The sequence below is a fragment of the Diabrotica undecimpunctata genome, chromosome 9 (genome assembly GCF_040954645.1).
Source record: "Diabrotica undecimpunctata isolate CICGRU chromosome 9, icDiaUnde3, whole genome shotgun sequence".
Classification (NCBI taxonomy): Eukaryota; Metazoa; Arthropoda; class Insecta; order Coleoptera; family Chrysomelidae; genus Diabrotica; species Diabrotica undecimpunctata.
The window spans coordinates 116289565-116313986 of record NC_092811.1 but is presented as its reverse complement, the minus strand read 5'-3'; the positions used below and the strand labels follow the sequence as shown (position 1 = coordinate 116313986).

The 24422-nt window shown below is 35.2% G+C and overlaps 3 protein-coding genes across 4 annotated transcripts in view; 2 read left to right on the top strand and 1 right to left on the bottom strand.

Annotated features, from left to right (window-relative positions):
* Window positions 1-564: 564 nt before the first annotated feature.
* On the bottom strand, window positions 565-5538 carry LOC140450424 (protein CTLA-2-alpha-like). The gene is made up of 3 exons (XM_072544062.1): window positions 5427-5538; window positions 5011-5121; window positions 565-795 (listed from the first exon to the last, which is right to left on the bottom strand). The coding sequence occupies exons 2-3, from the start codon at window positions 5095-5097 to the stop codon at window positions 598-600; spliced, it is 285 nt and encodes a 94-aa protein (XP_072400163.1). The 5' UTR covers window positions 5098-5121; window positions 5427-5538; the 3' UTR covers window positions 565-597.
* A 16-nt stretch (window positions 5539-5554) lies between these two features.
* LOC140450422 (protein CTLA-2-beta-like) overlaps window positions 5555-24422 on the top strand; it is a 39797-nt gene continuing 20929 nt past the window's right edge. The window contains exon 1 of one of the 2 annotated variants that reach the window (XM_072544060.1): window positions 5555-5618. In XM_072544060.1, the coding sequence (XP_072400161.1) occupies window positions 5570-5618 (49 nt within the window). In that variant the 5' untranslated portion in view covers window positions 5555-5569. Of the gene's footprint in view, window positions 5619-18417; window positions 18515-24422 lie in introns of those variants that run through there. The other variant, XM_072544059.1, reaches the window with a different exon arrangement.
* LOC140450423 (protein CTLA-2-alpha-like) lies at window positions 16012-17513 on the top strand. The gene is made up of 2 exons (XM_072544061.1): window positions 16012-16240; window positions 17235-17513. Exons 1-2 carry the CDS (start codon window positions 16154-16156, stop codon window positions 17454-17456), a joined length of 309 nt encoding a protein of 102 aa, XP_072400162.1. The 5' UTR covers window positions 16012-16153; the 3' UTR covers window positions 17457-17513.

The window sequence follows — 24422 nt, the reverse complement described above, 5'->3', positions numbered from 1 at the left end:
ATTGGAGAGATAGGAAAAGATGGAGGCTGAAATGCGGGAAGCGGCAATCGCCGTAGGACCCCCGTTATATGGTGGTGGAAAAAAAAAAGATTAAAAACTTACCGTTTTTACCACGTATTATCGATAGGGATTTTTAAAAGTTTATTTGTAATGGTAAACTCCATCTCTCTTCCAATATTTGGCTTTCAGGGATTTTTTGTTATTTTGAATGTTTGTATTGACCGGAGTATTATTTGGAAAAAAATAGAAGGGAAACGTATACAGCACCACGATACTATTTAGGGCCGCTGCGGATCAATTAAAGATCATGCGACTGGTCGTCGGTGTTCTTAGGAGACAGTGAACGTAAAGAAGAAGAAGAATGATGTATCATTTATGGTAGATTCCCTATTTAAAATTAAGTAGTTTTGGAATTAAAAGAAAATTACCAAATGTCGGAGTGGACTGTTTTCAGTGTAAATCTTGATGACAACATACATACACGCTTAACAAGCTATTACTGTTTTCATTTTTTTATCATATCCTTATCACATATCGTTTTATCAACTCAAAGTAAAATACTCATTATAAGATTTTGTACAACTTTATTTGATAAATTTAAAATCTGACTATGAGGCCACGACGTCTAGCCAATTCTTCGGGAGTCTTGTCGCTAAAATCGTTCAGTGCCAATTCGTAAGTAGACTTTCCTGAATGATAGAGTTTGTTGTGAGTCTTTATCTTTTCTACAGTATCTTTGAAGATCTGGAATCTTTTAGTATCTTCAGCAGCATCGTAATTCCTGTTATGGTCAAGCTAAAACACAAGATACAATTTTATTTTTTTTTTTTATTTAATACAACTAGATTATTTTATAATATTATATCAGAAGAAATAACAATAAATACTTATAATCTGTAAAGAAAATTAGACCGGAGAAATAAAGAGAAAGATACGGTTGGCTTGGGTATCCTTCGAAAAACTTTCCTATATACTAAAAAATAGAAAATACCCCCAATATTTAAAAACAAGAGTCTTCAACCAATGCATACTTCCTGTTCTCACTTACGGTTCTCAAACTTGGACGTTCACAAAGGAAAACATGGAAAAAACAGCAAAGACTCAAAGAGCCATGGAAAGGCAAATGCTGAACATCAGGCTATCAGACAAGAAAAGAAATACTTGGATCCGCAACAAAACAAAAGTGCCCGATGTATTAACGCAGATAACAAAACTTAGGTAGAAGTTTGCTGGACATACCATAAGACAGAAATACACTGGAGACCATATAGTTACAAACGAAAAAGAGGAAAGCCACAAATGAGATGGTCAGATGACTTGAAGAAACACGCAGGCCCGAAGTGGATACAAACTGCCTATAATAGAGAGACGTGAAAGAAGGAAGAGGAGGTCTATGTCCAAAATTGGACAGCAAGGGCTGTATAGATAGATAGACTTATATTCTGGGAAGATACTGCGAAAAAAGATAGAGCAAGCGGTAAAAGGCAAAATCGGGGAGGATAAGGCAGGTTTCACGGCAGGAAGATCATGCATAGACCACATATACACACTGGAACAACTGTTGGACAAGAAAAAAACAAAAAATAGAGATATACATTTGGCATTTGTGGACCTGAGAAAGGCGTATGACTCTGTACCAAGGTCAGAACTATGGGAGGCAATGAACAAATTAGAAATACAGACGGAACTCATAGAAGCTACAAAAGCTCTGTATAAAGAAACTAAAGTGTCTATTAAAATGTGAACAAGAATCACAGGAGACTTCGCCACAACAAAACGGCTCCTACAGGGTTGTTCCACATCTCCAACTCTCTTCAAAATATACTTAGAGAAAGTCTGGACTACATGGAAAAGAAAATGTGAAGGCATGCGAGTACCGGTACGAAACGAATGCGGAACTAAGCTTTGCAGATGATCAAGTAGTGATTGCACAAGACCAAGACGACCTCAGCTACATGATGAAGAAACTACAAGACGAATATACCAAGGCTGGCCTAGATATTAACCTCGCGAAAACAGAGTACCTATCTACAAGTGAAGATGACATAGAAGATCTACAGATTGATGACAACGTAACAATCAAAGGAAAGGATAAATTCAAAGACTTGGGGTTTATAATCACGAAAAAGGCAACAACAGAGGAAAAAATTACACAAAGATTAGGACAAACAAGAACAGCAATCCGACAACTTAACTCAGTATGAATAAGTCCCTGATTACGAGTATTAAAACACTGCCAGAAAGGAAACGCAATATCACCAAAGCTTTGCAACTCTAGAAAATATATTCAGTAAAATTAACTGGGTGACTGGAACGCAAAAATAGGCAAAACAGCAACAGAAGATCTGCTGAAAGGAACAGTTGGTGGGTTTGGAATAGGTGAACGAAATGAGAGAGGAGAAAGGCTATTACAATTTGTCATCGACACTGAACTTAGTATCATGAACACCATGTTTAAGCATCATCCGCGAAGACTATCAACTTGGACTTCACCGGGGGGAATATATAAAAAATCAAATAGATTATATTCTTGTCAGTAAACGATAGAAAAGTTCAGTAGTCAATGTAAAGACAAAACCAGCGGCTGATTGCGGAACAGACCATAAACTGTTACAATCCGAATTCCGTATCAAATTTCGTAAAAAACCGAAACAAATAAAACAATTAAATGTATACCTAAAAAGCCTCGAAAATAAAAAGAAACACTAAGACATAGTAACACACCAAACATTACTGGCGATCCCAATCAAACATGGGGAGAACATACAAAGACGTGGATTATAGACGCAATAAATATTACAAACCCCAAAGAAACCCCAAGGAAAGAAAAACACTGGATGACTGATGAGACACTGAACCTAGTATAAGAACAAGGAAAAATTAGAAACAATGCTTCTAAACCAACATAAACTGAAAACAAGATAACAAATGTAAACTATAATCATGATAAAAATAATCATATTAAAGAAATATGCAAACAACTACAAGAACACGCCGACCGTCAAGAATCTAGAGAACTGTTTGCCAAAGTAAAGTACTTATCTAAAGAGTTCAAACCACAAACGCAGATAATTAAAGATAACTTGGGAACGATCATCACCAATCCAGAGGGCATAGCAGCGACATGGAAACAATATTGTGAAATGCTGTTTCATAGTGACCATAAAGACGTGAATCCAGAAGATATAAATGACGAAAAGGAACCACATATTTTAAAATCGGAAATAGAAACCGCAATAAAAAAATATTAAAAACTGAAAAATCTCAAGGAAAAGACGGAATCACGACGGAAGTACTTAAATGGAAGATATAGGAATTGAAGTAATGTTCAAACTGTGTAATGAAATCTGGAACACAGAACAATGGCCAGATGATTGATGTAAGCTCACTTTCATACCCATTTATAAGAAAGGCTCACCAACTGACTGTAATACCTACCGCACTATAGCCATGATCTCCCAGGCAAGTAAAGTTCTGCTAACTATAATTAACGAGAGATTAAAATCAATACTTTTACCACAGATCCCACAAGAACAATGTGGATTTGTCCCTGGAAGAGGCACATGAGAACAAATTCTCAATCTCAGACAAATTATAAGAAATCTAGAGAATTTAATCTAGAAACATATTTGTGCTTCGTCGACTACTCGAAAGCGTTCAATAATGTAAAGTGGCATAAAATGTGGGAAATACTGAGAGAAATGGGTACCCCCGAACATCTAATATACCTACTGAAACAACTGTATATCAACAACACAGCAAACGTAAGAGTCAACAACATAAACTCCGATAATTTTAAACTAAAAGCCGGTGTTCGTCAAGGATGTATTATCTCTCCCACGTTATTCAATATATACCACGAACACATCATGTGCGCATTGTATTCGACGGATGGCAAGAAGGAATATCAGTCAGAGGCCGAAAAATCTCCGCTCTGCTGACGACACTTTAGAACTAGCATCATCAACAAATGACCTTGAATACATCATGAACAGACTGGATACTATTAGTCGTGAATATGGACTTAAAATTAATATACAGAAGACCAAGCTAATGATAATCGATCGAATTAGAAATAACCAGCCGGAAATACGAAACGTAGCGGGGTTTGAAGAGGTAAGCCGTTTCAATTACTTAAGTTCTGTTATTACAAACAATGGTGGATGCGAAGAAGAGATACGTCGACGCCTTACAATGGCCAAATCAGCAACGGTCAAACTTACTAAAATCTGGAAAGATACGGACATAACCAGGAACACGAAACTGCGCCTAGTACGGACGCTTATCTTTCCTATCGCTAGCTATGCGTCAGAAACTTAGACCATTAAAAAGTCCGACTCACGACGTATAATGGCCTTTGAAATGTGGGTATATCGTAGAATGATGCGCATACCCTGGACAGCACATCGCACAAATGTCTCAATATTGACAGAACTCGACATCAATACTAGGCTTACCACAATCACCAACCAAAATATATTGAGGTACTTTGGACACATTACCAGACGAATGGAAGGCATGGAGAGGTTGGTGGTTGAAGGCATGGTAGATGATAAAAGAACTCGGGAAGATCGCCACTCCGATGGTCAGACCAAATAAAGTGCGCTACGGGTTACTCTCTGTCTGAGGCAGCACACCGCGCCCAGTAGATAGAAGAATGGATAGCAACCATTCGTCAAATACCATAACGTCAACACATCCTTACGAATGATAAAGGATAGAGAAGGAGAAGGAAAATGAACTGGCAGAACAAAGGCCTATCCATTGATGGAGGATACCTCAGTTATTTAAGATTTGCAGACGACATAGTTCTGATTACTATTAATCCAGCAAAACTACAAGAACTTATAAGCTACCTAAATGAAGCTAGCAGTGAATTTGACCTAAATAAGTATTATAGTAAATAAATAAGTAAATTAATTTCAGGGAAAACAAAAATCATATCTATCTAAAACTATATAATCGCCGTCCTTTACTTATAACGAAATCTAGTCAAATCTAAGAACTTACCTTGAATTTTTGCCATTGTTGTTCGAGGCTTTCATCAGCCGTGGTGGCCACGACGAAAAGAGCAAGAAGCATAATTTTGATGAACATTTTAGATATATTTAAAAATCGATAGGGCCTGCGTAGCGCAAGCGGTAGGATGCTTGCCTCGCACGCCGGTGGTCCGGAGTTCGAATCCTACCGCCGGCAAGAACAACTAGACATTTTTAAAAATGTCTGTAGGCCCCAGGTCGACTCAGCCTGAATAAAATGAGTACCTTGGGTAAAACCAGGGGTAATAATAGGCGGTTGAAGCGTAGCACTGGCCATGTTACCTTCCTTGTATACCGTAGGCCCTAGATATAGCAGACTACCCTGCTATACTCCCAAAGCCGCGAGCGGTATAAAACGGGAGACTATTATATTATTAAAAATCGATACTGATTTTCTATCTGTACCAATAATTATTGAACTGTTTTTATAAGGGAAAAATAAGTGTCAAATAAGAGGATATCTCTGTTTAGATAACATTTACTTGTACATGTACTGGTTTCGTTAATTAACAAATAAAATATTTGATAATATGTTTTGTTTATGTTATCCGGTTAGTTACAAAGATGTGGAAAAGTTATGTAAGTAGGCTAATAACTTATTTTTATTCTGATTCCAGTTAGAATAAAATTCATAAGTAATATTTTTCAAGTGTTTAACTTGAAATGTTTAGTATGTTTTTAACAACAATAAATAAAATTTATGAAGGCTGTTAATGAAATTTTCTTAGAAACTACGAAAACAATATTTGTGTTGGATATTACTGAGAAAAAAATACATATGGGGAAAATTGGGGCCAGTAGACTGAATAAAGTATAGTGGAAAAGTTTCCAATATAGTTGCAAGATACATATTATAAAAAAATGAATTTAAACATGAAAGGGAGTCCTTATATATAATTTAGAGAAATGTGGTTAGTAATATTAGAGATACTGATATAAAAATACTTCAAAAAATTGCAGAGAAAATGATAAGAATAAGTAGACCTAGTGTTAAATATGAAATATGACATAGATCTTTAAAATTTTATAATCTTAAACAGATTAAATGTATTCGAGATAACAATATTAAAATACTTCTTCTTCTTCAAGTGCCCTGTCCGTTGCGAACGTTGGCTATTAACATGGCAATTCTGATCTTGTTTGCGGCGCTTCTGAATAGTTCGACCGATGTGAGCCCGAACCACTTCCTCAGATTTTGGAGCCACGAGTGTCTTCTCCTGCCTGGCCCTCGCTTACTGTCTATTTTTCCCTGGACAATCAATTGCAGTAGACGGTACTTATCGTGTCTCAATATGTGGCCTAGATATTCAAGCTTTCTTTGTTTAATTGTATTCACGATTTCTTTCTCCTTTCCGATTCTTTGGATTACCTCTATGTTGGTGACATGTTCGGTCCAGGATATACGAAGAATGCGTCGGTACACCCACATTTCGAATGCTTCTAGTTTTCTCGTGAGCGTCTCCGTCAGCGTCCAGGCCTCCACATCATACAGTAAGATCGGAAAAATGTAGCATTTAACTAGACATAGTTTTAGGGGAAGAGACAAATCCCTGCTTATGAGGAGCTTTTTCATATTGCTAAATGCTGCTCTAGCTCGTTCTATTCTCGCCTTAATTTCTGTGGCCTGTTTCCATTTTGCATTTACGTTGGTGCCAAGGTACACATAAGATTCTACATGGTCAATTAGTATGTTACTTATCCGTAACTGTCGAGCAGGCTGTTGCTTCCTGCTTATCAGCATCCACTTTGTCTTCTTGAAGTTGAGGCTCAGGCCGTATTCCTCACTAACTGAATAAACTCTTTCCATTATTCCTGCTGTAATTCGTCTATGGTACTGGCAAGGATCACCGTGTCGTCGGCATATCTTATATTGTTCGTTAACTCGCCGTTTATTTTTATGCCCTCATTTGCATTTTCCATACATTTGTTAAATATTTCTTCGGAATAAATATTGAATAGGAGTGGGGATAATATACACCCCTGATGGACACCTCTTTTGATCTGCACACTTTCAGTGAGTTCGTTGCCAATTTTTGCTCTTGCTGTTTGACCCCAGTATAGGTTTGCCACAATTCGAATGTCCTTCGATACCTGCCTTTCGCAGAATATCTATCAATTGCTCATGATTGACATTGTCAAATGCTTTTCTAAAATCCACAAAGCACAAATACACGTCCTTATCAACGTCTCTACACCGCTGTATAAGCACCTGGAGAGCGAAAATTGCTTCTCTAGTTCCAAGTGCTTTTCGAAAGCCAAACTGCGATCTATCAATATTTGACTGACATTTATCATATATTCTGCTATGAATGATCTTAGTGAACGCTTTAGTGACATGATTGATCAAGCTTATAAGCCGGTAGTCATCACAGATCTAGGTATTTGGTTTCTTCGGGATTGTTCGCTGTTTGTCTGATTTACATAGGATCTTTAATATTTCGCAGGGTACATTGTCCGGACCTGCTGACTTATTGTTTTTTAGTGCTGCAATGGCATCTTCTATCTCCGATTTAAGGATTGAAGGTCCTGTTTCTCCTTCTCCATATAGGTGATCATCAGTCCTGTCAGATGCAAATAATTTTTCTATGTATGATTTCCATGTTTCTAAGATCGTTAATGGCTCCGAGATAAGATTTCCATCGCCATCTTTTATTCTGTTGGGTGTCTTATTGAATTTCCTCTTGTTTGTCATTGATTTTATTTTTTTGTGCATATTGTAACTGTCGTATTTTCGTTCGTATTGTTCTATTTCCCTGCATTCGTTGAAAAACCATTTTTCTTTGGCTTCTCGAATTTTCGTTCTTATGATTTTGTGGATCTGCTGGTATTTTTCTGCATTTTTATTCTTGAATTTACGTCTTTCATGCATCATATCCATTATCTCATCAGACATCCATTCTTTCTTCTTCCGTCTATCACGCTTTAATAGAGTCGCGCATGTTGTTTGGATTGCTTCCCTCGATTTATCCCATCACTCTATTATGTCCGACGTGGTCTCGTTAATGTCGTTTATTTTCTTTCCTAGTTGTTCTCGTACTTTTATTTCGGTTTCTGGGTTAGTGAGTTTCTTAATATCAATTGTGTTTAAATTAGATCTTTTCTCGAGCCGTTTTACTCTCATGACCATTCTACCAACAGATTGTGGTCCGTAGGAACATCGGCATCTGGGTACGTTTTTGATGATTTTATCATGTTTTTATATCTTGTTGGTACTGCTATATAATCTATCTGATTCCTTATGATGTTGTCAGGTGAGTCAGCGAGGGATTTCCATGTGTAAAGTCGACGTTTGGGGAGCTTGAAGAGTGTATTACTTAATTTGGAGAAACGTCCAGAAATTTGTCCGGAGGATTAACATCCCACAAGAGTGACATTAATCTGAATAAAGTACAAGCCTGTGCATTAAGTGAACATTCTATTGCGATGGGCCACACGCCTAACTATGATCAAGCAGAAATATTGAAAAGGGAAAGAAATTACAACAAAAGACTGTTTCTAGAAATGTGTTTAATTAAAACTACACAAAACACCTTAAACAAAAGAGAAGTCATTGAAAATCTTAGTGCTATATACAGTAATCTTCTTTTAAAATAAGACAACAACTATATAAAAGATATTATAAAAGTTACACCGATTAAAGGGATTATTTCAAGTTCAAATAATAAGATAATTTTTTTTTTATTTGTGTTTGGTTTTTCCCTTCTTAATTACTTCGTAAAATAAACTCGGTTGATACCGGTTGATACCGATTCGAGCACGGGAAGTTTAACGAATTTGTCCTCCTAGGCCATATATTTGGCCATTTAATTTATTAAAGCGATAGCGGCTTTCGCTAAAAGATTATATCTTTTACACATTTCGCATAGCGCAGAGGATACAGAAAACGATATTATCATATCGTTTTCGTTCACGGCCGCCAAAGCAGGTGGCGCCTTTGTAGCTAACTACTGTTGTAGTGAAGTTTTGGGAGACATTCGTTGGACTTTCCGAGTTTGAATTTTCACTCAGGAACATAACCCACCAGTACACGAAATCACAGTAGGAGGAAACAGGATCCAAGCAGGAGACGCAGTCAAATACCTAGGTGTTCACCTCGACAGAAAACTCAACTTCCGGTTGCATACACAAAAAACAAAGGTAAAAGCTAATGCTGCTAAAAAACTAATACTCCCCTATATTTTCAGGACCAGTCCACTAACGAAGGCCAAGAAGATCCAGTTGTACCAGGCCTACGTTAGATCGGTGATACTATATGCAGTCCCAGTTTGGAGTTCAATAGCGGAGACCAACTGGAGGAGACTTGAAGCCACAGAGACATCATAGACGGATCAACATGGGAAGAAAGAATATCCAATGCAACTATCAAAGAAAGGCTCCAGTACACACCACTGAGGGAGGTGGCTGAGAAAAGGACAAGATACTTCTTCCACCAGGCCACAAGAAGACTCCGAAAGACCAGGGACATCCTCGAGAAAAACAGGAACCAGAGGATATACAGAAGCACCCATAAGCTGATCGACCACCTGATCAGGGTCTAGCCGGATGGTTGCCGAAGAACAGCCAACCAGGGAAGTAGGTACGATGCCACAAAAAGTACCTACAGAAGAAGACGCCAGGATGCAACCAGCAGAAGTCCAGGAATCCGAGAGAAAAAATGACCAATATCAGGCGGTGCTAGAGCGGGACGTCGTGAAGAAGAAAATGAAATATAAACAATTTGAAATGTAGACTAATAATGGCAATAAACGTTTTTATTTTTTATTTTTTATTTTTATTTTTATTTTTATTTTTATTTTTATTTTTATTATAGTTTGAATTTGTATCAGCCCAAAGTGTCTGATGAGGCTGGGCTAGGCCGAAATGATCATAACACTTTATTGATACCGATTCGAGCACGGGAAGTTTAACGAATTTGTCCTCCTAGGCCATATATTTGGCCATTTAATAAACTCGGTTGCTTGTTTAATAAGTGAAAACGAAACATTTTTACATATTATGTCAAAATGTGCGATGAAGGTTTGCATAAACATAGACGCTTCCTCTGCCAAACTAATCTAAAATGAATATGAACTAGCAACTCAGCAACAGCCACTCTTTTTTTGTTGTCATGTAAAAATTTATTTTTGATTTTTAGTCCTAACTCTTCACAAGTTACACATGTGTCCTGCTGAGGTTGGCCGAATTTGAGATTAAAATTTTCTTTAAAGTATCTCCAAAAAGATTCGTAACTGATTTTATGATCAGCGTGTTTAATCTTGTACATGTCGTACATTTTCTGCACATTAGGTATGGAATCAAGATATTGCATTTCGTGAGAAGTATAATGAGCTGTTTTAGTGGGGTACGAAGCAATGTGTTTATGTACTTCCGAAAGTATTTCAGTTGGTATTTTGTTATTACTGCTACTTTTCCCGCGTCGATCACGAGAAGTTTGCTGTTTATGAAGCAGGTTAGATAACCGCTCACATCTTTTGTTTGTGATTCCAAAGCTCGCCAAAAATCCTTTTTATAAATAGCAACTCTACTGCCATTGAGAAGTAAATTGTACGTCACTGTCTTGCATTTGGGCTTCTTGTTTTTATCAGCGGGTAATCGCCGCTTAGGGACAGCACAATCCATAACGCCTTGCAAGAAAACATCCTGTTCATCTTTATTGGATAAGTTGTTGAATGTTTAGAGAAGCGTGGTCTTCTCATCTGCATTTCAGTGAGACAAACACTTCGTGTTGCATTTGAAACAAATGAGGCAAATATTAAAATAACTTAAAATAATTGACAGATTAACATAATGATTATTACATAACGCGAATGATTATTACTTTAAGTTACAAAATAAAAGCACAATAAATTGAAGAGTAATTTGGCTAAAACTGCTACTTACCCACTTTCTAAGGCGGGAACACGAGCTAGTATCTCCTCTCCTGCTGCATTGACAAAAGAAACGCCACGAATCTCTCTCTCTCAATATTGTTCTGAGGCAATTTTCTTATGGAATTTTAAAGTAGATATTATTTTAATGAAAATAAGTCACAGTTGAAGGTTAAAATAAGTTTATTGGCGTTTCAATTTCCACTTCGGAAATCGTTCTCAAAATACAAATTGATTAATGTTTATATTGTTTATAAGTGGAAACTGAAACTTCAGTAAACTTAATTAACCTTCAATTGTGGCTTATCCCCAAATGAAATAAAACCTCTCACCTCTCTCATAAACAATTCAAGACGAACTACCGCACCGCGGCGGATACCGCTGTGGTCTACTGATGTTCGTGCTGACTGCTGGTATTAACGACAAAACATGCGCCGACAGGAGCGCAGTACCACAATGCCGGCTATGTGTTAACTGCAAAAAGGAAACTTCTGCTGTAAAAGTCCCCTTTTTGCAGTTAGAGAAATTTTAGCCGCCATTTGTAATATACTTAGAATAGACACAGAAGTCCTTTTTGTTGAAAACGATGTGTTTATGTGAAAAGAACGCAATAATAACAAAAAGTGAATTTATAAAAATTTGTTGGAAGTCCCCTTTTTGCAGTTAGCAGTTCATGTGGTCAAAAAACCCTTCTCATTAGACAAAGATGCAGAGACTGAGTTTTCTCTTTCGCAATAAATATGAATGTATTGGCAGCAGTTAATCTATCTTGTATTATAAATCTATGGTTTTAGTTGTTTTGAATGTCCATAAAAACTGGTTACATTTAAAGTTCTGTATAATATTGATGATTGTTTTAAGAAAATATTGATAAAAGATGAAGCTTTTTGCAATATTACTACGATGTTGAGTTTGTTTTTATCAAATTCCACAAATAATTGAGGATATCACAAAATAAGATGAACAAACATAATTCTATTTTACACTTTGTATATAGGTATAACATTCACTTTTTTAAAAAAATATTAGTACAGTAATTCCTTAGAATTATTGTCGAAACCAGTCAATATAATATAATAACACATTACCTTTTCTGGATGTTTTAATCTCTAAGAACGATACTGGATACGAAACTCAGGTGTATAGAAAACCAACACACAACAACAGATATTTAAATTTCAAATCAAATCACAATATTAATATTAAAAAGGGAATTATTAAATCCTTATACGATAGAGCCAAAATTACTTGTTCTAACGAAAATTCGTTCTTGGAGGAAAAACAATTGTTAACATCTGTTTTATTAAAAAATGATTATCCTTTATCGTTTATAAATGAGGAATTTTCAACAATCGATCGAATAGAACAAAACAACTTAGAACGAGATCCTACAGCATATGCAAGGAATAATACGAGGAAAATAACAATACCATACATAAAAGGATTATCGGAAAAGCTTAAAAGGATAGGAAATAAATTCAACATTTCAACAACATTCAAAACAACAAACACGTTGAGATCTATTTTGTCCAAAACCAAACCTAACAATGAACAAGAAAGGACAAAGAATTGCATTTATAAAATACCTTGTGAATGCGATCAGTTTTATTTAGCTGAAACATCAAGACCATTAAATGTTAGAATAAGTGAACATCAATCCTATATTAAAAATAGAGAATTTGATAGATCTCAAATTTGTAAACACGCATGGGATAATGAACATAGGGTTCAATGGAATGATTCAACTATAGTCCTAAACGAAACGAATGGTAAAAAGAGAAAAATCAAAGAAGCGGCTCTAATTATGCTAAATGAGACCAATTGTGTCGCGAATTCCTCGGCAGAATGTAGTAGGATCTGGTTACCCATATTGAAAGAGGAAGTTATTAAAAGGAAAATACCAGTATTGGTAAGTCAGTAACATATAGAGAATACATCATTTATGTTTTTTAAATAACAAACATATAAAATCGGAATTTGGTGTTTATTGAAGGTAAACTAAATGCACGATCAAATACTTACCATGTCGGGATAGTATTATGAGGTTTTTTTCCTGGTTTTTCCCTCATAATTTACTATGGAATCACTAACAGGAGAATTTTACTGTCATCATGGCATGTATTTGTCTTTTTAAAGACGAATTACATGTTATGATCTTTTCTGACGGATATTCTCAAGTTAAAGTTGATTTCATGTAATCGAATGAACTATCTTATAAGTAAAGTCGTCCCAGGAACGCAACTCAACAATATTGGCAATATCATTTTAAAGTCGTCTACTTTAAAATGTATAAGGTATGTCTGAATTGTCAATATAGATGAGTCAGATAAAATTAAATTATTAGAAGAATTTTTCACTAAGTAACAAAAAAACAAAATTTGTTTAATTAACTAATGTTTGTATTTTGAGAACGATTTCCGAAGTGGAAATTGAAACGTCAATAAACGTATTTTAACCTTTAATAGTGGCTTATTCCCATTTAAATAGTAATTAATTTAAAATGCCACAAGAAAATAGCTTCAGAACATTATTTAGTCAATGATTCAGAAGAAAATAGTTTAAAACTTAGGGTATATTTAAGGAGGTGCATTAATTGTGGAGAGTATTGTATGTATTGTATGTAATAGCAAATATGTAATAGTTATAGAACAGGTAAAGATTTAAGAATCAGTAGGAAGCCTGAATGAGCCCTTGCAGTGGCAACAGTAGAAGAAGCCCAGCGATATCACGAAATTTCTACGTTCATTCTGGTTCATTACTGACCAGAAAACTATGAAAATCTCTAGAATATTTTTGTATGAATATAATATAATACAGTAAAACCTCGATATAACGGACCTCTATTTAACGGACTTCGGATATAACGGACAAAAAATCCGGTCAAATGTAAAAAAGAAATAAAAACACACTGTTAATATTACAATTTCGTCTCATAGATTATGTAATCAATATGGCATAAAAAAGCAAACTTTCGGACATAAAAAAAACAAATACAAAATAAATAAATTTGCATTCATGTGTTATGTAGGAGAGCATAGCAATCTTGGAAAACGAATGAAATTGGCTCGTGAAACTTCACTGGAAGAAGCAATCTTAAAATGGTATGGCCAACAACGTTCTAGTGGGGTCCCGGTCCGGGCAGTCGAATTGAAATTTGCTGCAATTAAATTAGCAAATCATATGGACATACCTTTCAGAGCAAGTGATGACTCTAGTGCTTTCGTAAAAGGCACGGAATCATGAATAAAAGAAGTTACGGCGAAGCTTCAAGTGCACCAAAAGAAGAAACAGAACCTTTTAGGCAAAAATTAGTAGCACATATTAGCAAGTAAGTAACGAAATGCTATTAGAATCTCAGATTTACAATCTTGACGAAACTGGTTTGTTATGGCGTACTTTGCCTGAAAGCGCACAAGCCTCCAAATGTGAAAAATCGGATTCTGGAAGAAAAATCAGCAAGGACATGATCTTGGCACTGCTTTGTGCTAACGCTGATGGATCGCATAGATTGACACCTGTAGTGGTTGGCAAATCTCGTAAACCTAGAGTTTTAAAAGACATAATGCATCATATGCCCCTTTAATATTATATCTCTAAGAAGGCATGGTTCACCTCAGATATTTTCAAAAATTGGTTTTTCAAAGAAATTGTATCTTCAGTATTCTTTAGTGAGAAAATTTCAACAGAAGAAATTGGGAAAACCGTCAGAAGAGGTGAAATGTTTATTGCTTTTAGACAACGCTCCTGCTCACCCTCTGAAAATATTCTACGTTCAGAAGATGGAAACTTCAGGTGTATGTTTTTGCCAAAAAATACAGCATCGTTTATTTAACCCATGCATCAGGGAATAATTTTGGCAGCCAAACGAATATATCGCAGAACGTTTTTAGACGAAGTAATGGTTGTATTGTACAATGGAGATAATGCAATGCAGAAGATACAAGAGCGCAACGTACCTTGAAAAACTTAAGGTCTTACAATTTAAAATCAACAATTTTTAATTTTGCTGCAGCATGGGAGGTGAAAGAGCAGAAATTAAAAAATGGTTGGAAGAATTTGTTTGATGGCCAAGATGCAGACATAGATTTAGAAGGGTTGAAAGTTACTAATTTCTGTAGGACAATACATAATAATGCCGGAGAACATGTAGCTGAGGAAGATGTTTTACAATCGCTAGAAGTAGATGAAGGTGACCCTGGGTATAACATCATGACTGAAAGTGAAATAGCAGATGAAGTTATGAACCTTAAAAATGAGGACGGAAGTAAAGATAGCAAACAAGGCGACAAAAGAAGACTGTTAAAAATGAAGTTCTCATAGGTAAGATCGCATCTCGACGATCTAACAACATTTATTGATTATTCATCAAATAGTTAAACTGTATTTAGGGATTTGATCATAGAAAAAGGGATTTGATCCCAAGACAATTACTTAAATAGAATTTTGTTTGTATTTTGTATTTTTTATATATATCTAATTACAGTGTATAATATATATTTTAAAAAAAAGTATTTTGATTTATTTTAACCATATTTTTATATAACGGACTTTCGGCTTTATCGGACACCCTCTCCCCCCAAGTCAAGTAGTCCGTTATATCGAGGTTTTACTGTATTTAAATAAATTAAATTAAATGTTTAAATAAAATAAATTAAATGTTTAAATAAACAAAAAAACTGAGAACTTAAGCTTTCAAAAATTAAAAAATTAGGAAAACGATGATGTATTGTTCCATATCAGTTTTTTCCTGTAGTATAGGTTGCTTAACAGACATTTTGGAATATTTTGTACTCATGTTAAAATAAAATAAATCAGGTTATACCTACTTACCAAGCTTTATTTTATTTTTTTTATAATTGTTGAGAAATTACAAAAATTCAAAATTGTTAATTACTTATACCAATTTCTATGCATTAATAATTATTCTATTCATATATTTATAATTATAATTGAATTATGTAAATTCCTAGAAGGTGTGTACCCAATACTCCTAATTATATCGTTATATAAGGTCAAGGGGTCACTTAAACGATGAGATGATTTACACATAAAATAAACAAAGTCGATGATAATCGCCCAATCATTTAACAGCAAGATAGTTTTGTGTATACAGTTCTGTGAAAATCGTTTGTGCACATGTCAAATATGTTCGGATACCATCTATAAAAGCTTAAATTTTTTTATTAAAGTTATTAGTTATACATAATCAACTGAAATACTTGGTTCATACCTCTTCCGATAACAAAAATGTTTTGTAAACTATTTTTACTTACTCTGATTGTTGCTGTTGTAATGGCGGCACAAACTGCTGAGGAAGCATGGCCAAAATACAAGGTAAGCTTTATTATTGTTTAGTTTAATCCATAATTTGACAAATCTACCCATGATCAGGCCCAATAGAAGAAACTTTAGAGGATAATAATGAAATCTATATACGTGATTGGGTAAATTAATAATTAACAAATAACTTTGAGACTAACTACATGCTAACTTATTTTTTTAATTATTTTAAGGTCTTATATGACGGGGTATGTATGTTTATCGTTAACAGGCCTTTTAGGCCCATTGCTGGATGGATAAAATTTAAATCGTTTTCTGTTTTTAGCTATCAACTTCTAATCTGTGATTTTCATCTCTCTGACATCTTCCATCACTACATTTCTCCATTTCTTTCTTGGTCTTCCTCTTTTTTTTTATCCTCAGGTACTCTCCAAACAATATTCTTGACTAGTCTATTACCTTGCATTCTTTCTCGATGTCCGAGCAATTCTAGTCTACGTTTTTTAACCACTTTGGTTATTATAGAGTTAGCATACACTTCCGCATTAGTTCGTCTTCTCCGTTCTTCCTCTACTACATTTTTACCAAACATTCTGCAAAGTATCTTTCTTCCCCATGCTTTCAGTCTGTTCTGTATGGTTTTGTTCATAGTTTATGTCTCGGCAGCGTATAGCATTGTGGGTCTAATTATAGTTTGGTAATATATGAGTTTTATTACATTACTGACTAATATATGCCTCTGTATATATTACAAAAATAATACTCTGTATATATTACAGAAGTAACCAAAAAGGGCCTAAGCGTATTTTAGATTACCTTAGTTTTTTTTTGAATTTATACTTTAAAGAGATCAAATAAGTATATCTAAAAGTTAGGTTATGTTTATAATAACTTTTTTTAAAAGAAGAATTTTTTTACATGGGTCGTTACAATCACTAAAAGAGAAATATTTTAACATTATCGTAATCACCACATGCTTCTTTAAAAATACCGGTGAAAGATGCAACGTCTTTATTCCTACTGAACAAATGTTTTTTTTATTTTTCAGCTGGATTATAGCAGGAACTACAATGCTGAGGAAGATGCTAAAAGATTCGCCATTTTTAAGGATAACTACGATACAATTGAAGCACACAACAAAAAATTCAAGGCTGGAGAAGTAACATGGGAAATGGGATTGAACCAATTCGCTGACAGAACTCCCGATGAACTTAAACATCTTCATGGAGTCAGACGTCCCGAAGCTCGTGGTGCTGCTGGAGTGCATTAAATTATTTATTAATAAATGTTTAAAAATGTTTCTAAAATAAAGTTATATCTTTGCAAATAGTTGTTTTTAAGATAAATTGATTTAGAATTTTTTTACTAATATCATGAGCTATTCTGTAACTTATACACTTTTTTTATATTCATTGTTTTCATTATATGTATTCATTCATTCATTCAATGTATTGATTCATTCATTCATTGTTTTCAATAACGACACATGGGGCTGCGGCAATGATTGGTGTTAATAGTAGATTTATATCACTTTGTCACAAAGATGAAGATTTCCAGAACTTCATTAATTACCACTGCCGTATTCATCAACAGGTCCTGACGAGTAAAATAAGAGGCAAATCTCTGCAAAGATGGCTGTTTAGACAACAACTGAATGAGAAAGAACCAGATTTAATTTTACACAACGACGTGAAGTGGCTGTAATAAGTTTTTGCAAAGGTTTCAAGAGTTGCTAAATGACATTATTAAGTTTCTTGAAGAAAGAGGTGATGATTATCAGCAATTACGTGACAGACTGGTAATGTGATTTGGCATTTCTAGCAGATTTCATTGGTAAACTGAGCACATTGAATCTGGAACTGTAAGGTAAGAACAAAACATCAGAAACAATGAGTTCTATTACATCATTCAAACTTCAAACAGTATCTTTATTATTTGATATTGAAAAGAAAAGGTTTCTAAGATTTATGAACATTAAAGATCACATGGAAAAACACCCTGCCTATGTTTTCAAGCCACAGAAGTATACAGCAGAAATTCAGTCGGTGGTATCAGACCTTGAAATCCGTTTTAGAGATTTCAATAAAATTGAAAGATTGGTCGAATTTATCAATTATCCATTCAATGGTAGGGGAACATGCTGTACCTAGGAATGGTTGTACCTAGTGACAGGCTAAATTAACGCCAAACAAAATATCAGATAAATCTTAGATTTACGAAACATATCGGCAACAGTGTCCCTCTCTATGGTATTCAGTTGTGCGCATGTTCGTGAAGTGTTAACAGTTAACACAAGCTGTGGACATTTTGTAATTTTTGACGTCCAAAGTAAGTATTTTTACCGGCTGTTTCGTCTTATTGCAAATTATCAATTTGACTGTAATAAATAATCATGTTAGGGTGATATTAATCGTAATTTAGACTACCTAATCCACTAATCAAACCGTTGTATTTGATGTGGCTAACGACTTATTCGACTGCTTTTATACACGGAGTCCCCTTGTATCTAGGGACATGCATTTTGTTGTACCTGGGGCCGTCCCCAGGTACATTATTAAAAGTATTAGTACCGTTCGCGTCATAAAAAACTGGTACAACTCTTATAACCAAAAACCGTGTTTTTTAAGTTGTATACGTTGGTCTTGTCAATGTGTCATTCTAATTTCTAGGGCACTGTTGCCAGTTTAACGAAAATATTATATGAAACCAGCTAAGAGCAGGGCAGACCGCCAGTTTTGAGTATACTAAAAACTAAAACATTATCGAACATTCTCTATCAGTCAGTCACATTTATTTAAACATGCATCCTAAAAAATTCTCCTATTACTATTGTAATTTTCCATAATCTCAATTAAGTAACCACACATTGATTTGTGTTTTATTGTAATTTATGAAAATATTTCAATTCAAAAATATTGATAGATAATCAATCTAGACATAACTTTAAATTATTATAATAAAACACTACAGTGAGATATTGGATTGTAACTGTCACGTTTTGAAAAGCGTTTTTTCATCCCGGATATTTTATAGTTTATAATAAGTAGGATAAAGTATAATGTTAGTTTTTCACATTTATTGTTGTTGTAATAAATAATAATTTAATTTTGGTAGTTTGCCTGTTATTAAACTTATTGACACAAAATACAATTCGTGTTCGGTAGGTAATTGAAATATAAAATTACAGTATATGCATTCCAATGTTCCCTGTGCCAATACCCTAGGTTTAAAGATCCTTCAAACATTTTGGATATTAGCTCACCCCTATCTCTGGTTATTAAATTTATTAGATACGGTTTTTTGTTGTTATTGATAAAAATAATACCTATCTAAAAACTTTATACATTTTTGAACGTTATTTTTTATATATTTAGATTTAGTGCAATTCCGTTATCTGTGTTGGCAACAACGAATTGATTCACGGACCATTGTGTCCAGTCTGAACACAGGTTTACATTGGGAAAAAAAAGTGTACCAGTTTTATATGACGGGAAGTGTACCAAACAATGTTTTGCTTCAGGAGCTCATTATGCCAAGAAGTAAAGAAAAAAAAAAAGAAGACCGGGACCTTTAAAAGTCAATGTAGAGAATGCTGTTCGTGGAGTTTTAAATTCAAGTCTTTCAATTAGTGCCGCAGCGAGCCAATTTGGAATTGCAAAGTCTGCATTAGCAAGACACATTAAAAATTTTAAAACATCAGGTAAAAACAATTTTATATACAGCCCGAATTATAAAGTCAAGCAAGTTTTTAATGAAGCCGAGGAAACTAAGCTGGTAAACTATTTAAAAACAGCTGCTAGAATGCATTATGGCCTAAGTTTGACAAACGTTAAAAAACTGGCATATGAATATGCAAAGCAAAATAAAAAAATATATATCCTGCTTGATGGGACGATACAAAAGAAGCAGGAAATAATTGGCTTAGAGGTTTCTGAAATAGACATTCTGAATCTCTGTCACTTAGAAAACCCGAAGGCACAAGTTTGGCCAGAGCAACTCCATTCAATAAAGAAACAGTTGCTATTTTCTTTCAATCATATAAAAATGCATTAAGTTAAGAAAACTTTGAACAATCAAAAATTTTTAACGTCGGTGAGACGGGTATTACTACTGTGCAGCAACCTCCTAAAAATTTAGCACCAAAAGAACAAAGGCAAATAGGAGGAATGACATCTGGAGAAAGAGGTGTTCTAGTTACTGTGATATGTTGTATTAATGCTGCTGGAAATACTGTGCCGCCTTTATTTGTGTTTCCGAGAGTTAATTTTAAAAGTCACATGTTGAAAGGAGCACCGCCTAAAGCAATATGAGCTACAAATCCGAGTGGATGGTCCAATGAAGATGTATTTTTTAAATTCCTAGAACATTTCATATCACATGTTAAACCTACTTTGCAGGATAACGTTATTTTATTGTTAGATAACCATGAAAGCCATGTTTCCATATCCACTATTAACTTGGCAAAACGTTCGGAGGTCATTTTAGTTACTTTTCATCCCCATACATCACACCGATTCCAACTTCTCGATTTATCTGTTTTTGGACCCTTTAAGTCTTTCTACAATAATGCAATGACTAATTGGATGAGTTCTCCTGGTAACGCAGTGAAACCAGTTACCATTTACGACGTAGCAGAGTTGGCAAATACGGCATACTTGAAGGCATTTAGTCCAAACCATATAACCAAGGACTTTCAAGTATCAGGTCTATATCCCTTAAACAGTGATATTTTTACTGAACAAGACTTTTTGCCATCTAAAATAAGCGATCGAGAGGATCCATATTTACACAATCCTTCATCAACATTTCCTGTTTATTCTGACCCCGATCCACCGCATTGTGATGCTTCCGAAACAGACCCTAAGCCTTCATGTTCTGGTTTAACGTTATCTTCCGCACCAGAGGCTAAGTTGAATTTTCAAGAACCAATTCCTGTTATGTCAAGTTTTATTTCACGATAATGACGTTGCTCCCATTCCAAAAGCTTTGCCGCGCAAAGGGAACGTTTCTAAGGGGCGCAAAAAAGGAAGGTCTCGCATTCTTACCGACACCCCAGAATTTAATGAAATAAAAAAAAGTAAGAAAAACAGTATGGAAAAGAAGCGCAAAAAGGAACTGCAAAAATCAAAAACAGTAAAACGTAAGTTAAATATTGAAGAAACGTCGTCAGAGGAAGAACAAATTGATTTTGAGATTAGAAGGGACAGCAGTAATTGTAATGATAATTCTTTGTCAGATTTAGAAATTGATTCCCTTCAATTTACTTCAGATAATCTTCAGAAAAGTGATTTCATTTAGGTGCACTTAAAAGGGAAAAAGCATTCAGGATATTTTGTAGCCGCAATATCAGGAAAGGTGGACGAAACAGAGTTCAAAATAAAATTTTTAAAAAAAGCTCATTCCTTTGCACATGGCTATACACTTACTATTGAAGGTGAAAAGGAATATACAACTAACATCAGCGATATTATACAAAAACTTACAGGTTTATCCTCTCGACAATCAAACACATTTATCTTTCCAATATCTTTTGATAAAATTAATTTAGGGTAGTCTGTGTATTATTAGCAGTTTATATTTTCAATAAAATTTTCTCGAATATTAGGAAGTATTTTTGTTTTACACATTAAATTCTGGTTGTACAGGTACTTCAACTCGTGTCCCTAGGTGTTCGTAGGACACCTAGGGATACTAACTCTTCGTGTCCGTAGATACAACAGACCGGTTGTTCCTAGGGACACGTACACACATACAAAAAAAGTGATAAAATGGGTAGAAATATATAAGTTGGAAAATTGGCATTTTCGAATTAGCTTTACAAAGGTATGATCAACTGTCCAGATTTTATTATTTTTTAATATCTTTATTTGTCTAATTTATAAAAATCAAATTGTAAAAATTGTCCCTAGGTACAACATGTTCCCCTACTATTCATGACACCTTTGAAACATCCAAACAATTTGCAGATATTCCAAATGGACCAACTTTTTCTTGAAAATGAAATAATTGCTATGCGCTGCGATGTATTTTTTAAATAAAGGTCAGGTTCACATCAAGATTTCTGGCCATTGTTGTGCAATGACAAATATCCAAATTAAAAAACAAAATGTGCTAAACAATTGCATTCATGTTCTGTATCTGTATCTGTAGAGTAGGGAGGGCGAGTTAAGTTTCATAGCACTTAGGCCACAATTGACCCATTGTGCATTCTCCCAGGGAGCTGTCACCCTTAGCTCATTGTCCATCCTGCCATTTCTAGGAAGGTGGACAAGTCACCAGGAGACATCTCTCTTATGTGGGCAGGTGTGGGCCAGGACTCGCCGAACGCGTACTCTCGTATTAACGATAACTCTGGACATTCACATAAGACATACTCTACAGTTTCGTCTTCTCGTTAACACTTCCTACATAAAGGTGTGTCTGCTAGCCCCAGTGTGTGGAGGTGTTTGATTAGTTGACAATGACCAGTTAAAAAACCAACTGCCAAACGTAGATTTTTCCTGGTCATTCCCAAGTACTTCTTTGATGTTGACTCTTCAAGGTTACTTACTGTTACCCTGGCAAGTTTACATCCTTTCCCTTCTTTCCATCTTTTTACGGTTTGCGTGTGGGAGTGACATTTTACAATTTCCGCGATTGTTGTAGTTGACCAACCAAAAAGATCCCCAGGTCCTAAGAGTCTTAGGCCTGCCGCCTTCCTAGATAATTGGTCAGCAATGCGGTTGCCTTTATTCCTATTGTGTCCTTTAACTCACCTCAGGATGATGGTATTACCATCCGAAGCTTGATTTAGTGACTCGTGACACTCCATTACTAAACCTGATGTGACACGTGGTCTATTCAAGGTTAGTAGCGCTTGTCTGCTATCTGTGCAGATCATTATAGTTTTCCCTGCTATATATTTTTGGGTTATCTCTTTTGCGGCTATGGAGATACCAGTCAGTTTTGTCTGAACTACGCTGGCATTTTTGCCCATACCCCACTTTATTCTTAGGTTCAGTGATCTGGAGTATATCCCGCACCCTGAGCCTTCTTTCATTTTGGAGCCATCGGTGTATATGCAATAGGCATTTGCCACGTTTGTCTCCATACACTGTCTTGTTTCAATTTTGTAGGGTTTGTTAAAGACAAACTTTGGTTCAATTGAGTCGCAGCCTGCCTGTAGCAGTAATAACGCATCCAGCTCTCCTCGCCAGAAACGAGTTCTCAATTGTCCCATTCCTACATCAAGGTTTGCACCAGCTGAGCGCAGTCGCATCATTGTCACTAGCACCACCTCTTTGACATATATATCTAGAGGCGTGATACCAATAATCAACTCCATTGTAGCACTTGGTGTTGTTTACATGGCACCTATTATATTTATGCAAGCCATCCGCTGAATATGGTTTAGTTTGTTATTCGCTGTTGCCTGTAGCACTTTTGGTACCCAAGCAATAGCTCCGTAAGTTAGCATTAGCCTAATGACAGCGGTGTAGACCCAGGCGATCACCCTGGGCGTGAGCCCTCAGGTGCGTCCGACCGTTCGTCGACACTGCTCATAGGCAATATATGCTCTTTTAGCTCTGCCATCTAAGTGTGAGTTCCATGTTAACTTCCTGTCAAGGGTAATACCAAGGTACTTCACCTCGTCAGAAAAATTTAGACTGTAGTTTAGAATCCTTGGGGGTATTAAGCACGTGATTCTTCTTTTCCTGGTAAAGAGGACCATCTCTGTTTCCTTAGGTTTTCATGATTGCACTCATGTTTTGGTGAAAACTGTTTATGTGAATCAGTGTTTTTATATTTAAAACAAACGAAGAGTATAGAGCATTCCAGCGTGACTGATGCTCATAGGTTGGCCATTTCCAACTACAGGCCAGACTTTAAGAGCTTAACAAAAACTGTTCAAACGCAAGTCTCACATTAATTTTTTTTCTTATTTAATAAAGTTGGAAAAAGAAATAAAACGGAATTACCACTTTTGTTTTATTTAGGTATTACACACTGGAGAGCAATAAAACTAATCCATTAAGAATTTTAGCGTTTAAAACCGAATCAGTTTTACTCACATTAAAATTTCTTTCAGATCTCGAAAGCTGATAAAATAGTCGTTCAAAACCAGTAATTGATTTCCTGAGATATAGTGAGCGACTCTGCCAATTAAACAAATGCCAACATATTAACACATGCCATGTTTACTACATATTATGGAAATATTAAAAAAAAATTAATGGGAAAATCCCAGTAGCTGGCT

What these genes read in the sequence shown, in the direction of transcription:
- LOC140450424 (XM_072544062.1), bottom strand. Translation starts at nt 5,097, where the DNA reads ATGTTCATCAAAATTATGCTTCTTGCTCTTTTCGTCGTGGCCACCACG. An exon ending in AACAATGGCAAAAATTCAAG is followed by an intron (nt 796 to 5,010) that starts GTAAGTTCTTAG and finishes CTTGTGTTTTAG; the next exon opens with CTTGACCATAACAGGAATTA.
- LOC140450423 (XM_072544061.1), top strand. Translation starts at nt 16,154, where the DNA reads ATGTTTTGTAAACTATTTTTACTTACTCTGATTGTTGCTGTTGTAATG. An exon ending in AAGCATGGCCAAAATACAAG is followed by an intron (nt 16,241 to 17,234) that starts GTAAGCTTTATT and finishes TTTATTTTTCAG; the next exon opens with CTGGATTATAGCAGGAACTA.